This window comes from Gymnoscopelus microlampas (assembly GCF_963454915.1).
Source record: "Gymnoscopelus microlampas genome assembly, chromosome: 24".
NCBI classification, from domain to species: Eukaryota; Metazoa; Chordata; class Actinopteri; order Myctophiformes; family Myctophidae; genus Gymnoscopelus; species Gymnoscopelus microlampas.
Window position 1 is genome coordinate 4611013 of NC_139961.1, and position 17083 is coordinate 4628095.

Below are 17083 nucleotides of genomic sequence, written 5' to 3' on the forward strand. Positions count from 1 at the left end.
GCTCTAAATGTCTAATCCTAACCCCAACCTGAATCTTTTCTTAATTATAAACCTAACTCTAACCAAAACAACCTAAAAACAACTCACAATGTATATTTCTCAATTTCTACTATACTTGTGGGCCTCACAAGTGTAGTAACACACACACACACACACACACACACACACACACACACACACACACACACACACACACACACACACACACACACACACACACACACACACACACACACACACACACACACACACACACACACACACCCCAACCATATTACTATACTTGTGAGGACATCAACATTTAATTCATTTAACCTCACAAGGTTAAATGAAAGAAATGTTATAAAACTCTGTTTCTCTCCCAGAATGTTAAATATTAGATGTTCAATCGTTAAATTCTCCATCACCTCCTCCGCACAGCGTTCATGAGTTGGTGTCAGAGTCCAACTGAGCAGGTCAGTCTTCTGGTTAATAATGAAGACAAAGCTATGGCCTGTCATTGACCGGGTGACACTAGTGTCCCCTCCACAACCACACCAAATATCACAGTTAGAGGACTGACTGGCATCAATGACAGTGTCACACAAAAATATGAAATGTTCCTGTCCAAAACGTGGACAGTTTTGAACATTCAGAAACTTACTGAATGTCAAAGGACGACCAGGTCATGAGCACATCTGAGACAAGTCACATCTAGACCTGGGTACATTCTGGACAACTTGCTTCTGGATAAATGAAGCTTTTGTAGCACTTTACGCTGGGTGTGCAACAGTTAATAGAGCTAATTGATTTCAAAAGTTGTGAAAATAGCAGATCTACAAGCTGATGACACATTGTAAGCTTGTAGATCTGCTATGTGTTTTTTTTTTCAGCAGTACATAAGTATATAGTGAAAATAGCTGCTCTACAAACTCACACTGCGTCAGGTTTTACTGCAATGTGAACTTGTGGATTGGCTATTTGTATGTGTTATTATTTCTGCATGACACCATTGTACAGCAAAGAATAACATTTGGCTTCAGTGGTTAATCAGACTAATCTACCTATTTTTTCACATCAATTAGTAAATATATGAAAAAAAGAAGAAGTAAAAAGCACTTTTGATTATTCAACTAATTGATGACGTAATCACTAAGCAAATAATCGGCACTTGCAACCGTACAATATTTAAACTGTAACAGACCAAGTCTGATGAATAATTTCACTGCTGACTGACAAGTTGTATCTGCTGTCACCATTCCCTGTTCCTCATCCCACCTTACTTTCACCTGCTGTAGAGCAGTGCTTCACAAACTGGGGTCCCCAAATATGATTATTTTGGGGGGTCACGGCCTGAAAAGTTTGGGAACCCTTGCTCTAGAGAATAGTTCCTCATCCCACCTTCCTGTCACCTGCTATGAATAAGAGGAGGATGCTCTGTGAATAGTTTCATACAGGATAAAGACCACACCTTATAATGGTCCATTTCCTGGTGGAAGAAGTATGCAGAGCTTGTGAGCTTGTAGATCAGCTATAAAGATAGAGCTAAAGGGATAGTTCACCCCCAAAATGAACAAACTCAAATCTATAGTATACACATCCCTGTTTAGTGCTACACCTGACTTTATCACCAACATTCTATTACGTTGGAAGAATCAAACACTGCAGGTTCAGGTTGTCAACTTTTTAAAATGTATATGAATTAATTCATACCAAACCGCCAAATCGTTGTCCAACCTCACCCCAACACGTCATATTTTGTTGCTTGAGCAGAAGCCTTTGGCATCCAATGCTGGCATCTGAGGGTACCCTTTTGTGTGGGAGTGATCATAACAATTCCCACCTTGGTGCAACTCCAACAGTGCCCATTCAAGTGCCCGCTCTGTGGGGGCACCCACTTAGCTCTCGCCAAGCTGCTCTCGCGGGGCAGAAGTGGACCTGAGGCCCTCACAGGGTTTTTGCGGTTAATAAATGTTTCTTTGTACTTCGAAAGAAAGATGAAGGTCTACAAGGGAATTAACTAGATTCTTACTGTGAGTAGTGGATGTAATGGAAAAACATACTCGAGAGTTTTTTTTCCCACAGGATTTGGATGACTAAAATAACTTAAGTACAATTTTGAGGTATTTGCCTTTTACTTTACTGGAGTATTTCCAATTTTCAATAACTTTACTTCTACTCCACTATATCTTCGAGGAAAGTTTTTACTTTTACTCCACTACAATTAAATGAAAACTCATTCACTCAGATTTGGATTATTATTACAAAACATACACTAACCACTTCAGCACTAAATATAATTCAGCCATTTGAAAACAGCAGATCTACAAGCTCACAATGTGTTGCATCGCGACACATTGTGAGCTTGTAGATTTCAATAGATTTTTTATACATTTTGAACTGGTGAAATAGGACATTCTGCACAATGAGTACTTTTACTTTTGGTACTTTAAGATTTTGATGCCGATACTTTTGTACTTTTACTCAAGTACATTTTGAATACGGAACTTCTACTTACAATATATCTACATTACAGTATTGATACTTTTTAGGGTTGTCCGATATTGGCTTTTTTACCGATAACCGATATACCGATATTGTCCAACTCTTAATTACCGATACCGATATCAACCGATACCGATATATGCGGGGATTATTGTGATTAGGGTAAGCTCAAATTTCATATCACACACACCATATACAGTAAGAACTCCTGTAACTTATTTATAAAGCAAAAAAAATAATAAAAAAATATTTTTTTTCAAAAACCGATACCGATATTTTTCCGATATCAATTTTTATGCTAATATCGGCCAATAATATCGGGAGGCCGATAATATCGGACATCCCTAATACTTTTACTTTGGGAGTACTTCTTCCACCACTATATTTACAAATTATTTTTTATTATTTTTACATTTTAGTTTTTATGTTTTTGATGAATGATATACAAGACTAACTTGTCTCGATGTATTTTGCTGTTCCTGTAAAACACATAATTGCAAAAGAACAGTGTATAGGCAATATGGTCACATAGTAAGAGCTCTAAAGGCTCCAGCTGTGTCAGTGGTAGCGGGTTTGGGGGGGGGGTGGTATGGGCCATTCACACGGGATTCTTGTGAATGAAAACACATTACACTTATAGTGATTTCATCTTCATTAACAGTAGGAACTAAGAGAATGAGTGAATGTCACATGCTGCTGTGTATATGAGCTGTTCATCTACATAGCTGGATGTGTGATACTTGATTTTTTTTATGAATGAAACATAATAATTATGGGCCATGGAAGGCCCGAACTGCAACTCCAAAATGGATGTTTGAACTGTTACAACCTTACCCATTTACAAGGGATTCTACAAGGGATAACACATTACACTTATAGTGATTATCATCTTCATTCCCAGAAGGATGTGAATGAGTGAATGTCACATGCTGCTATGTATACGTTCATCTACATAGCTGGATGTGTGATACTTTGATTTTGATTTGAATTCACACTTACACTTCCTCAGACCTGGTTGCAGCATCTTCTCTCCACTATGTTTGACTCTGGGGGTGGAGGAGATACAAAGTAAATGTCTGCATATTCCCTTCAATAATAGAAACAATAATTGACCATTTTCAGGATGAAACATTAAATAAGATTTCCTTACTCAACTAGAACACATTTACAGTGAGTGACAGCAGTTCTCTCCATACCTCAGAGTCTCCAGTGGTAGAGCAGAGAGGCGATTTACGCCGTCTCCTAGGTGATTGTAGTTTAAATCCAACACTTTGAGATGGGAGTTGGATCTCAGAGCCGAGACCAGATAAGAACAGCCTTCCTTTGAGACCATACAGCCTGACAACCTGCACGCAAACAGGCGCACGCACGCACGCACACACACACACACACACACACACACACACACACACACACACACACACACACACACACACACACACACACACACACACACACACACACACACACACACACAGGTTATGTCAATACAATGTTGCCGCTTTTTCATAACAAAAGAACCTTTGCTATGTGAAACCGAGGGCTGAGACTCGTTTGATGGGGCTTGGTCCATATAAAAGTCAAGTGGCCAAGTTGTCTCAAGAATAAAGTTCTCTCTACATCACTGTCTAATGGCTGTTGACCAAACTGAGTAAAGAATACAAAGTTTATCTCCAACCTTTTTGTGTTTCAACAACTTTTGGGTGCTACGTTTACACTAGCCCATGAAGTGAACTATTATATCCAATGCATTATGCATCCCCTTTGACTGTTTTACATACATTCCACTTTACAACACACAAGGCAGAGGTTTACTCCATTTTGTAAAGCACAGTTTAAATCCTGATCATAGGCCTGCCCCCAAGAAAAGCTCCTATCCAAGTATTTTGTGAGATCTGCTGACAGATTAGATTATGCATGTGGGAGCAGATAAAAATAGGTCAAATAAGTTAAGTAGTAGCTGAATGGCTGGGATCCCTTTTTACCTAATATGTGGCCACTTAAGCTGCTACTGTTAGGCCGATTAACTGTGGGGTTAAGATCATCATGGCAGCCATCAAATCATAAAATAATGAAATGCCTGGACTAAAGAAGAACCCCATGGGGATGAGTGCATTTAAGTATGAGATAGAAAGAGGGGATGCAGCTGCTCATTCAGGAAATTTCTTTTTCAACCTACAATTTAACTGATAAGTAGATTAACATTTTGCTTTGATTTTATTAGGATAAAAAAATAAGTATTTTTGGTAATTAATAAAAACTCTATGCACGTGCACCAGCTGAAATTGGTTGAAAAGTAATACTGACCTGACGGTCTCCAGTTTACAGTCTGGACTCCCCAGTCCACCAGAGAGCTCTTTGACTCCCAAATCCTGTAGATCGTTGTTGCTGAGGTCCAATTCCCTCAGGATGGAGGACTTGGAACTGATAGCAGATGATAACTGTGGAATAATCTATGATTATGAAAGATAATTGTGGATTATTATTAATGATATAGTAATGTACTTAGTTTCAACTGTCCTGTTGAAGAAGACAATGTCCCATTTAAGTTGAGTCTAGCAAGCCATAGACCCCCTGTTGAGCTATCTGCTTCAAAGGGTCTCCTTGCATACCAAGCGGGGGAAGGTGAGATAAGGGACTGGGGCTTTGTGTGAAAACAGAGCCTTTGGTTGACTGAGCAGATGCCTGGGTGTCTGTCTGTCCTAGTAGTAAGAAACTGTACCAAGAGCAATGCCTCATGGGAGAAGATCTGCCTGCCCTAAAGGCGGACCTTATGTGTGAAGTTGATATAATGGGCTGCCTGAGCACAGGATTTTAGATTCAGAAGGAACAGTGCCGTGGGTTACCTGAAATATGGGTTTTAAGTAACTTACCGAGATCCTACAAGAGAGTGAGAGACCAATAGTGAGTAATATTGTAATTTTGTACTTGTGATGTGTACGTCTGATGTGAAGTCATATCCTTAATACTCTGTGTGTTATGTGCTTATTCTCTCTCTCAGGTTTTATTACCTAACCACTAACTACCGGTGCCTAAAGTGCTAACCGTTGCTAACTGGTAACTAAGTTTTAGACTAGATTATGTTTGTAATGTTTGTATAGTAAATAAAAAACCATCAAAGACACCAGGTATGAGTAATGTGCTTACAACTCTCTCCACTCTTCTTGAACCCTTTCAATGGGTCTAGCGATTGTAGCTTAGCTGCATCAAACGCAGAAAGTGCGATTTGCTACAAAATTGAACAGTAATAAAACTATTGATGCCTCCGGAGGAGGCATATTCGAGTTTTAAGCGTTGAACTACGCAGTTTAAGTTTAATTACAAGTTATTAAACTCTAGCAGTCCCCGGAGGGGACTTCTTTAAGTTTACGCAGATATTAAGCTATAGAGTCTCTTAAAGAGGACATCTATGAGTTTAGTGGATTAGCCGTGTTATACAGGGGTACAACACAGTAATTAAAACACTAGTTTGTCTGAGAGGGACAACTTGTTTGAAGATTAATTACAAAGTCATTAACAAAGTTTAAGTGTTACATAGTAATCAACCACTAGTGTGTCTGAGAGGGACAACTAGTTGTGTGTATTGGTTACATAGTCATTAAACAGAGATTAAATGTTACAGAGTAATTAAACAATTATAAACCCGTGGTAGCCTTGGTAAACTCTAAGAAAGTATTTGGCCATAGAAGCGGATGAACCTTGAGAAAAGGTCCCGTGGTAGCTTCTGTAATTCTAGGAAAGAGAGAGGCCTTGGAAGCGGATGTTATGCCTGTTATATAAAGAATAACAAACTCCTATAGCCATAGGAATGAAGACGCACGGTCTCTTTAAGATGAGACGTGAGTTGTAATAATAAAATACTATAAGCCTGGTATGGGACAGGTTAAAATAGGTTAATAGCACTAACACTGGAGTAATGAACTAGTGGTAGAGTGAAAATCAGCAACTGAAGGGAGTCGTCAGATCCACGGAGGCGAAGGGGACGAACGGAGCAGCTTGCGGCCTACAAAGAGGACCGAGGCATTGAGACTGTACGTACCTACGAGGAACCTCCGGGAGAGAGACTATCACTATCAGGTTGCTATGAATGAAACAAAGCCCCACAGTTCGTGAAAACCGTGGAGAAAAGAGACTGTAGATTGTGAAACGCTGCGTGCTAAGAATAAGGAGCTGAGGGAGAAGCTAGAAGCTAACCACAGGTTATGTAGCTAGGCTACCGTTAAAAGTTTGATTAGCGTACCAATAAGGGGGTTTAGGAAGCTAACAGTCCTGAGAGCTACTCTTAGTGTCGCTAGCTCACAGTGCTAACAGATCTATTGTCTAGCATAAAGTGCTAGCTGCTAGCTAACTGCCACTGCCACTGTTGAGTGGTGGGGGAGAAAATTAGCATTGTCTTTGTTCACTTACAAGACAGTGCTAAGCTAACCGCCAAATTCTAACACGCCTTGAGAGGAGAAGTAGTTAGGTTTGGTTAATAATCTAATCATAGATGCTTGCTTTAAGCTGATTAGACAACCTTTAAAATAGTATTCATGGTTTAACTAGGCTTTATGAGAGACCAGCCACTGCAATATAGCTAAAAATTAGACTAAATGACAGTGATTAGGAGGGGATCTTATAATGGGGAGTTAAAGGCCATTGTTTACTGATAAGGGGTGGGGGAGGTTTTCTACCACTAGTGTAATACCATGTTCAACCAGACTTTATGATAGACTAAAACTGGAGCAACTAGATGGTTACGATAGCAGTGGATTAAGTCATCATTGTGGGTTAAATGCTATTATTTACTTTGGTAGAGCTAAATAAATCCTGCCAGTATTAATTAACAAAATAACTAAATGTGAATAGACCATTAACAGGCTTCTTGCATAGAATGCTACAGGGTGGGTGCTATTACAGGTGAAACACAGTGTTAATTAATTATTGTTGTTATTAGCTAAAGGCTGAACAACACTACTACTTGCTAAAAGAACTGACGATTGCTTTCACAGCCTATTGACTTAAGACTAACTAAAAAGGCCTACCTAAAGTCCTGTAGATGCCAAGAAGGCCAGGTAAAAAAGGGGAATGGAAGTGTTAGCTGAGTTACTAGAGAGGTGTGAAGCAGCTCAAGCAGTTTTTAGGAGAGATGCAGAGTTTGCTCTTTGTGGTCTACCAAGCGAAAGGCTGGCATGGGAAGTAAGAGCTGATTTAGATAGATTCCTGGAGGTTGTTACATATTCTATCGCCATACTGGAAGTTGTTGGCATCGATTCATCTGTGATCTGCAGGATACAGGATGTCTGTTGCCTTGAGTATGACGAGACTATAGAGAGAATCAAGGAGGCAACTTTGACCAGATGGTCAAAAGCCGAAGCGAGTGAAGACCCCCCTGCTGTGAGGGAAGAGCAAATGACCTCCCCCACAGAGATAGCAGCAAAGCCGGTTGTACCTGGAGAGGGGGTTGGAATCACCAGTCCTACAGATGAGCCGGTCGTAAAGGACAGAGCAGCTGGAGGAGGTGAGGATGTCACCAGTCCTACAGATAAGCCGGTCGCTGCAAAGGGGGGTCGGAATGTCACACCTACAGCCGGATCAACTGGGCCAGCAGTGCTCAGAGTCCCAGATGGCATCACTACTGCACCAGGAGACGACGCTGAGAAGGTTCCAGAGGGAGCCGTGCTAGGAGCCGACATCGCAGATGAGCAGGCGGCCAGCAGAGCAGTCTCGATGGACAACGCGGCGGAGGGAGTGCCATCAGAGGTCGAACCAGGCGTTGCTGTTCCTGCAGACGAAGCTGCGAACGCAGAGACCCCACTCTACGCTGCAGAGGGAGGTGAGAAAGTTACTCCCACTGTGCAAGCGGCTGAACCAGAAGCTGCTACTGCTCCAGAAGACGACGCTGAGAAGGTTCCAGAGGGAGTCAACGTCGCAGAGGAGTCGGCGGCCGAGGAGGGAGTGCCATCGGAGGTCGAACCAGCTCCTGGAGACAAGGCCACGGGTGACGTGGTGGTCGAGGCGGAGGCGTCAATCGTGACAGTCACGGAGGAGGACCCACTCAACGCAGAGGGATACCATCCACCAGAGGCCGCAGGAGAGGCGCCGGCGAGAGCATCAGAGGACGTCGCCACCGAACCATTCAATGCAGAGGGGTGCCAGCCACTGGATGTCGCTACTGGAGAAGCTGCACCAGGAGAGGCACCGTCGGAGGTGTCAGCCACAACAGCTGTCATGGAGGACCGTCCAGAGGGTGCCGCTACGACGGACGTCGACACCAGCCCACTCAGGATGGAGGGGAAGCACACCACTACGCCAGGGCGGAGAGCCATGGCCAGTCAGCCGGGAGGTCCTTTGAAGCCTGCGGCTAACAAAGGTGGCAGGCGACCAGCTAAAAGCGTCCTGGTGGCATCCGAGAAGGGCGGCGTTCGCCCCAAGCCTGCGTGTCACAAAGGTGGCAGGCGACCAGCTAAAAGCAGACTGGTGGCGTTCAAGAAGGGCGGCGTTTGCCCCAAGCCTGCGTGTCACAAAGGTGGCAGGCGACGAGCTAAAGGCAGACCAGGGTCTGTCCGAAATAGGGGGCTGGGCGCCAACCCAGCACTCCCAAAACCACTCAGAAGGAAATCTGAGTGGGTGTGGCCTGACGTGCGAGCGCCCGCTCGGAAAGAGGGGGGCGGGGTGCTACGTCAGGTCACTTCAGTTCTTACCGCCAGGATCCAGGCAAAGAGAATGCTTCGTCCTGGTGGGGCTGGAATAATTAGAAAAAAGAAGGTGAAGATAAAAGATCAGCCTTCTTCACCCTCTGCGGAGGGAGCAACCAGCTCTTTCTTGGCAACAGCTGAGAAGAGGCCCCAGGAGGGAGCTGCTGGAAAAGCAGTCCCACTGGCGGTTGGTGGCGCCAGCAACGTGACACTGGCTAACGAACTGACACTTGCGCTGCCACCCTCAGAGTAAGGGGGCAGTGCGGACGAGAAGCGAAAAGACGCCATGCGAGGTGTCTAAAAAATCGAAATGTCTTATTTGAGCGACTGTTTACATAGGAATTTCGAAATATATTTTGTAAATGAATGTATCATTTCTAGGATTTACAATATTACCACAGAAGAAATAACTTAACGCATAATGAAATGTATTAAGCTACTTGTAACTAACAAAACGTCCAAAATGCAAACAATGGTTGAAAAGTTCTTCCGCCCAACAAAATGTATTCTTTACTGATGTTTGACTCATGATCTGAGTAACCAAACCGTTTGGATTATTATTTGTTGATTGTATAAGAAGCATTTTTGTATGTGTGCTTGAAGTTTAAGTTAAGGTTTCTTGAGGTGAAATTGTAGATCAACTATTTTAATAATCTTTTAACCCTTTTGCCCAAATTGCAATGTCAGTTACCTTGGCAAAATGCCCTAAAATAGGACATTGACTTAGTGGAAGGAGAGAAAAAAGACAAGACACGTGGGTGTCAAACAAATGGGCCTTGGAGGGTTCATGCTTGAATATAGATAATAACTACAATTAAAGTTAATTTGTCCTGGGATTTAGGAAAAATCTCAGGGATAAACTAGTGGTCAAGAATTGTTGCTAAATTAAATTGGTCTTGATTTACTATGAAGTAAAGTCAATTTGAGATCAAATATTAGCCACAATGTCCAAAAAGTATTTCAAACAAATTGAGAACATTAAGTTGAACTGTTAATTGTTTCAAAATATGGGTTTGGAGCCACTGAGAGACAATGTGTGTTGAAAATGTAACCTGTATGAGTATGGGATCAGAAGGTTTACAGAGAGCCATACTAAACATACTAAATAATTGTTTTACCGAGCCGTTATCTAAAGAGCCAAAAAGCTCACGAGGAATGTTTTGTGTGTGTCCTGGATCCTAGATCAGACACACAGGTGGCAGGTGTGGAATAATCTATGATTATGAAAGATAATTGTGGATTATTATTAATGATATAGTAATGTACTTAGTTTCAACTGTCCTGTTGAAGAAGACAATGTCCCATTTAAGTTGAGTCTAGCAAGCCATAGACCCCCTGTTGAGCTATCTGCTTCAAAGGGTCTCCTTGCATACCAAGCGGGGGAAGGTGAGATAAGGGACTGGGGCTTTGTGTGAAAACAGAGCCTTTGGTTGACTGAGCAGATGCCTGGGTGTCTGTCTGTCCTAGTAGTAAGAAACTGTACCAAGAGCAATGCCTCATGGGAGAAGATCTGCCTGCCCTAAAGGCGGACCTTATGTGTGAAGTTGATATAATGGGCTGCCTGAGCACAGGATTTTAGATTCAGAAGGAACAGTGCCGTGGGTTACCTGAAATATGGGTTTTAAGTAACTTACCGAGATCCTACAAGAGAGTGAGAGACCAATAGTGAGTAATATTGTAATTTTGTACTTGTGATGTGTACGTCTGATGTGAAGTCATATCCTTAATACTCTGTGTGTTATGTGCTTATTCTCTCTCTCAGGTTTTATTACCTAACCACTAACTACCGGTGCCTAAAGTGCTAACCGTTGCTAACTGGTAACTAAGTTTTAGACTAGATTATGTTTGTAATGTTTGTATAGTAAATAAAAAACCATCAAAGACACCAGGTATGAGTAATGTGCTTACAACTCTCTCCACTCTTCTTGAACCCTTTCAATGGGTCTAGCGATTGTAGCTTAGCTGCATCAAACGCAGAAAGTGCGATTTGCTACAAAATTGAACAATAACGCCTCACAGCATTTCTCTGATAGGTTACAGCCACTCAGGCTGAAGAGAATAAAGTTATAAAATCATATATTTAATATCTTGTAATATAAAGATGACCTTTTATGTTAAATGTATCAAGTTATCAGTTCACCTACAGAGCTCTTTTTGAGGCTTTGACCACTGGCATTAGCATCAGAAGAGCCTCCTCTGAAGCTTGGTATTTCTTCAAGTCAAACACCTCCAGCTCCTTGTCTGATGACACCAACACTTTGAGATGGGAGTTGGATCTCAGAGCCGAGACCAGATAAGAACAGCTTTCCTTTGAGATCATACTGCTGGACAACCTGCACACACACACACACACACACACACACACACACACACACACACACACACACACACACACACACACACAGGTTATGTCAATACAATGTTGCCGCTTTCATAACAAAAGAACCTTTGCTATGTGAATCTGAGGGCTGAGACTCAGTTTGTTTGATGGGGCTTGGTCCATATAAAAGTCAAGTGGTCAAGTCGTCTCAAGAATAAAGTTCTCTCTACATCACTGTCTAATGGCATGTTGACCAAACTGAGTAAAGAATACAAAGTTTATCTCCAACCTTTTTTGTTTCAACAACCTTTGGGCGCTACGTTTCACCTCTGACTTACACTAGCCCATAAAGTGAACTATTATACCAATGCATCCCCTTTGACTGTTTTACATACGTTCCCATTTACAACACACACAAGGCAGAGGTTTACGTATCAGTCACACCCACTCCATTTTGATAGGGTAAAGCACAGTTTAAATCCTGATCAAAGTCCTGCCCCCAAGAAAAGCTCCTATCCAAGTATTTTGTGAGATTTTGCTAACAGATTAGATTATGCATGTGGGAGTAGATAAAATAGGTAAAATAAGTGAAGTAGTAGCTGAATGGCTGGGATCCCTTTTTACCAAATATGTGGCCACTTAAGCTGCTACTGTTAGGCCGATTAACTGTGGGGTTAAGATCATCATGGCAGCCATCAAATCATAAAATAATGAAATGCCTGGACCAAAGAAGAGCCTCATGGGGAGGAGTGCATTTAAGTATGAGATAGAAAGAGGGGAAGCAGCTGCTCATTCAGACATTTTCTTTTTCAACATACACTTTAACTGATAAGCAGATTAACATTTTGCTTTGATTTTATTAGGACAAAACATTTTTGGTAATTAATCAAAACTCTTTACTTTGGTTTTGTTTTGGTTTAACACTTTTATCTTAATTTGATTTCATATTGAGTTTTCTGAGTAAAATGGATTTGCAAGCTCATAGCGCGGCACAAAGTGACGCACTATGAACTTGTACTGTATATCTGCAATTTGTTTGAATAGCCAAAGTATATAATGACACAGATGCTTTCCTGGTTTTAATGAGTTCTGCAGGTTTAAAGGAGTAGTTCACCCAAAAAAAGACTTATTTTCTATCAATTACACACCCCATGAAGCCTTGAATTCATGGATTAGTTTTATAGTTTTAGTCGCATTCCTGAGCCAATAATTGTATTTCTGGTAGGACACACAAAGAGTCTACTTTGTGTCTCCTACCGGATACATTAGCATCTTTCCGCCGGTAATCAAATTATTGGCTTAGGAATGCGACAAAAAATAATAATCCATGAATTCAAGGCTTCTGGGGTGTGCTATTCATAGAAAAGTCATTTTTTGGGTGAACTACTCCTTTAAAGAGTTCTACAGGTTCTAAGGGATTAACTTTTTCTCCTCAAACTCTGATGTTTACACAGAGAAAATTAAGTATAGTAAATCAACAAAATATGACTCTTTAATACAGATCTATTGAAGGCCAAATTCAATGAATAAAGGGTGTAACGTAGTGAGTATTTTACATTTTCTACTTTAGCTGCATATTATTTCATTTGCATTGTTACTTATATATATGCACGTGCACCAGCTGAAATTGGTTGAAAAGGTTAAGGAATACTGACCTGACGGTCTCCAGTTTACAGTCTGGACTCCCCAGTCCACCAGAGAGCTCTTTGACTCCCAAATCCTGTAGATCGTTGTTGCTGAGGTCCAATTCCCTCAGGATGGAGGACTTGGAACTGATAGCAGATGATAACGCCTCACAGCATTTCTCTGATAGGTTACAGCCACTCAGGCTGAAGAGAATAAAGTTATAAAATCATATATTTAATATCTTGTAATATAAAGATGACCTTTTATGTTAAATGTATCAAGTTATCAGTTCACCTACAGAGCTCTTTTTGAGGCTTTGACCACTGGCATTAGCATCAGAAGAGCCTCCTCTGAAGCTTGGTATTTCTTCAAGTCAAACACCTCCAGCTCCTTGTCTGATGACACCAACACTTTGAGATGGGAGTTGGATCTCAGAGCCGAGACCAGATAAGAACAGCTTTCCTTTGAGATCATACTGCTGGACAACCTACACACACACACACACACACACACACACACACACACACACACACACACACACACACACACACACACACACACACACACACACACACACACACACACACACACACACACACACACAGGTTATGTCAATACAATGTCGTCGCTTTTTCATAACAAAAGAACCTTTGCTATGTGAATCTGAGGGCTGAGACTCAGTTTGTTTGATGGGGCTTGGTCCATATAAAGGTCAAGTGGACAAGTTGTCTCAAGAATAAAGTTCTCTGCACTTCACTGTCTACTGGCTGTTGACCAAACTGAGTAAAGAATACAAAGTTTATCTCCAACCTTTTTGTGTCTCAACAACTTTTGGGTGCTACGTATCAACTCTGACTTACACTAGCCCATGAAGTGAACTATTAAATCCAATGCATTTTGCATCCCCTTTGACTGTTTTACATACGTTCCCATTTACAACACACACAAGGCAGGGGTTTACGTATCAGTCACACCCACTCCAATTTGGTTGGGTAAAGCACAGTTTAAATCCTGATTAAAGGCCTGCCCCCAAGAAAAGCTCCTATCCAAGTATTTTGTGAGATCTGCTGACAGTTTAGATTATGCATGTGGGAGCAGATAAAATAGGTAAAATAAGTGAAGTAGTAGCTGAATGGCTGGGATCCCTTTTTACCTACTATGTGGCCACTTAAGCTGCTACTTTTAGGCCGGTTAACTGTGAGGTTAAGATCATCATGGGCTTTTTGACTCCCAATCATAAAATAATGAAATGCTTGGACTAAAGAAGAACCTCATGGGGAGGAGTGCATTTAAGTATGAGATAGAATGAGGGGAAGCAGCTGCTCATTCAGGAATTTTCTTTTTCAACCTACACTTTAACTGATAAGCAGATTAACATTTTGCTTGGATTTTATTAGGACAAAAAAGAAAAATCAAAACTCTTTACTTTGGTTTTGTTTTGGATTAACACTTTTATCTTAATTTGATTTTATCTTGAGTTTTCTGAGTTAAATGGATTTGCAAGCTCATAGTGTGACACAAAGTGACGCACTATGAGCTTGTACTGTATATCTGCAATTTGCTTGAATAGCCAAAGTATATAATAACACAGATTCTTTCCTGGTTTTAATGAGTTCTGCAGGTTTAAAGGAGTAGTTCACCCCAAAAATTACTTATTTTCTATCAATTACACACCCCATGAAGCCTTGAATTCATGGATTAGTTTTATAGTTTTAGTCACATTCCTGAGCCAATACTTGTATTTCTGGTAGGACACACAAAGAGTCTACTTTGTGTCTCCTACCGGATACATTAGCATGTTTCCGCCGGTTATCAAATTATTGGCTTGGAATGCGACAAAAACAAAAACAAAAACAAATCCATGAATTCAAGGCTTCATGGGGTGTGCTATTCATAGAAAAGTCATGTTTGGGGTGAACTACTGCTTTGAAGAGTTCTACAGGTTTTAAGGGATTCGCTTTTTCTCCTCAAACTCTGATGTTTACACAGAGAAAATGAAGTATAGTAAATCAACAAAATATGACTATTTAATACAGATCTATTGAAGGCCAAATTCAATGAATAAAGGGTGCAACGTAGTGAACATTTTATATTTTCTACTTTAGCTGCATATTATATAATTTGCATTGTTGCTTATATATACATGCACGTGCACCAGCTGAAATTGGTTGAAAAGGTTAAGGAATACTGACCTGACGGTATCCAGTTTACAGTCTGGACTCCCCAGTCCACCAGAGAGCTCTTTGACTCCCAAATCCTGTAGATCGTTGTTGCTGAGGTCCAATTCCCTGAGGATGGAGGACTTGGAACTGATAGCAGATGATAACGCCTCACAGCATTTTTCTGATAGGTTACAGCCACTCAGCCTGAGGAGGAAAAAAGTTATAACATCATATATTTAATATATATGCACGTGCACCAGCTGAAATTGGTTGAAAAGGTTAAGAAATACTGACCTGACGGTCTCCAGTTTACAGTCTGGACTCCCCAGTCCACCAGAGAGCTCTTTGACTCCCAAATCCTGTAGATCGTTGTTGCTGAGGTCCAATTTCCTCAGGATGGAGGACTTGGAACTGATAGCAGATGATAACGCCTCACAGCATTTCTCTGATAGGTTACAGCCACTCAGCCTGAAGAGGAAAAAAGTTATAAAATCATAGATTTAATATATATGCACATGCACCAGCTGAAATTGGTTGAAAAGGTTGAGGAATACTGACCTGACGGTCTCCAGTTTACAGTCTGGACTCCCCAGTCCACCAGAGAGCTCTTTGACTCCCAAATCCTGTAGATCGTTGTTGCTGAGGTCCAATTCCCTCAGGATGGAGGACTTGGAACTGATAGCAGATGATAACGCCTCACAGCATTTCTCTGATAGGTTACAGCCACTCAGCCTGAGGAGGAAAAAAGTTATAACATCATATATTTAATATATATGCACGTGCACCAGCTGAAATTGGTTGAAAAGGTTAAGGAATACTGACCTGACGGTCTCCAGTTTACAGTCTGGACTCCCCAGTCCACCAGAGAACTCTTTGACTCCCAAATCCTGTAGATCGTTGTTGCTGAGGTCCAATTCCCTCAGGATGGAGGACTTGGAACTGATAGCAGATGATAACGCCTCACAGCATTTCTCTGATAGGTTACAGCCACTCAGGCTGAAGAGAACAAAGTTATAAAATCATATATTTAATATCTTGTAATATAAAGATGACCTTTTATGTATCAAGTTATCAGTTCACCTACAGAGCTCTTTTTGAGGCTTTGACCACTGGCAGCAGCATCAGAAGAGCCTCCTCTGAAGCTTGGTATTTCTTTAAGTCAAACACCTCCAGCTCCTTGTCTGATGACACCAATACTTTGAGATGGGAGTTGGATCTCAGAGCCGAGACCAGATAAGAACAGCTTTCCTTTGAGATCATACTGCTGGACAACCTGCACGCACACGCGCACGCACACACACACACACACACACACACACACACACACACACACACACACACACACACACACACACACACACACACCACACAAGTTATGTCAATACAATGTTTCCGCTTTTTCATAACAAAATAACCTTTGCTATGTGAATCTGAGGGATGAGCCTCAGTTTTTTTGATGGGGCTTGGTCCATATAAAAGTCAAGTGGCCAAGTCATCTCAAGAATAAAGTTCTCTCTACATCACTGTCTAATGGCTGTTGACCAAACTGAGTAAAGAATACAAAGTTTATCTCCAACCTTTTTTGTTTCAACAACCTTTGGGTGCTACGTTTCACCTCTGACTTACACTAGCCCATAAAGTGAACTATCATAGCCAATTCATCCCCTTTGACTGTTTTACATACGTTCCCATTTACAACACACACAAGGCAGGGGTTTACGTATCAGTCACACCCACTGCATTTTGATTGGGTAAAGCACAGTTTAAATCCTGATCAAAGGCCTGCCCCCAAGAAAAGCTCCTATCCAAGTATT

At 41.3% G+C, this 17083-nt stretch overlaps 1 protein-coding gene across 15 annotated transcripts in view; it reads right to left on the reverse strand.

Moving 5' to 3' along the window:
* LOC311040900 (uncharacterized protein) overlaps nt 1-17083 on the reverse strand; it is a 61038-nt gene that overhangs the window by 2928 nt on the left and 41027 nt on the right. For 9 of the 15 annotated variants that reach the window (XM_084051295.1, XM_084051299.1, XM_084051302.1 and 6 more), the window contains 12 exons: nt 16354-16542; nt 16092-16265; nt 15828-16001; nt 15564-15737; nt 15300-15473; nt 13406-13594; nt 13137-13310; nt 11306-11494; nt 11167-11210; nt 4792-4921; nt 3681-3830; nt 3484-3530 (listed from right to left, as the gene is read on the reverse strand). In XM_084051295.1, coding sequence (XP_083907421.1) covers nt 3484-3530; nt 3681-3830; nt 4792-4921; nt 11167-11210; nt 11306-11494; nt 13137-13310; nt 13406-13594; nt 15300-15473; nt 15564-15737; nt 15828-16001; nt 16092-16265; nt 16354-16542 — 1808 coding nt within the window. The remainder of the gene's footprint in view (nt 1-3483; nt 3531-3680; nt 3831-4791; nt 4922-11166; nt 11211-11305; nt 11495-13136; nt 13311-13405; nt 13595-15299; nt 15474-15563; nt 15738-15827; nt 16002-16091; nt 16266-16353; nt 16543-17083) is intronic. The other 6 variants (XM_084051289.1, XM_084051294.1, XM_084051290.1 and 3 more) reach the window with 6 other exon arrangements.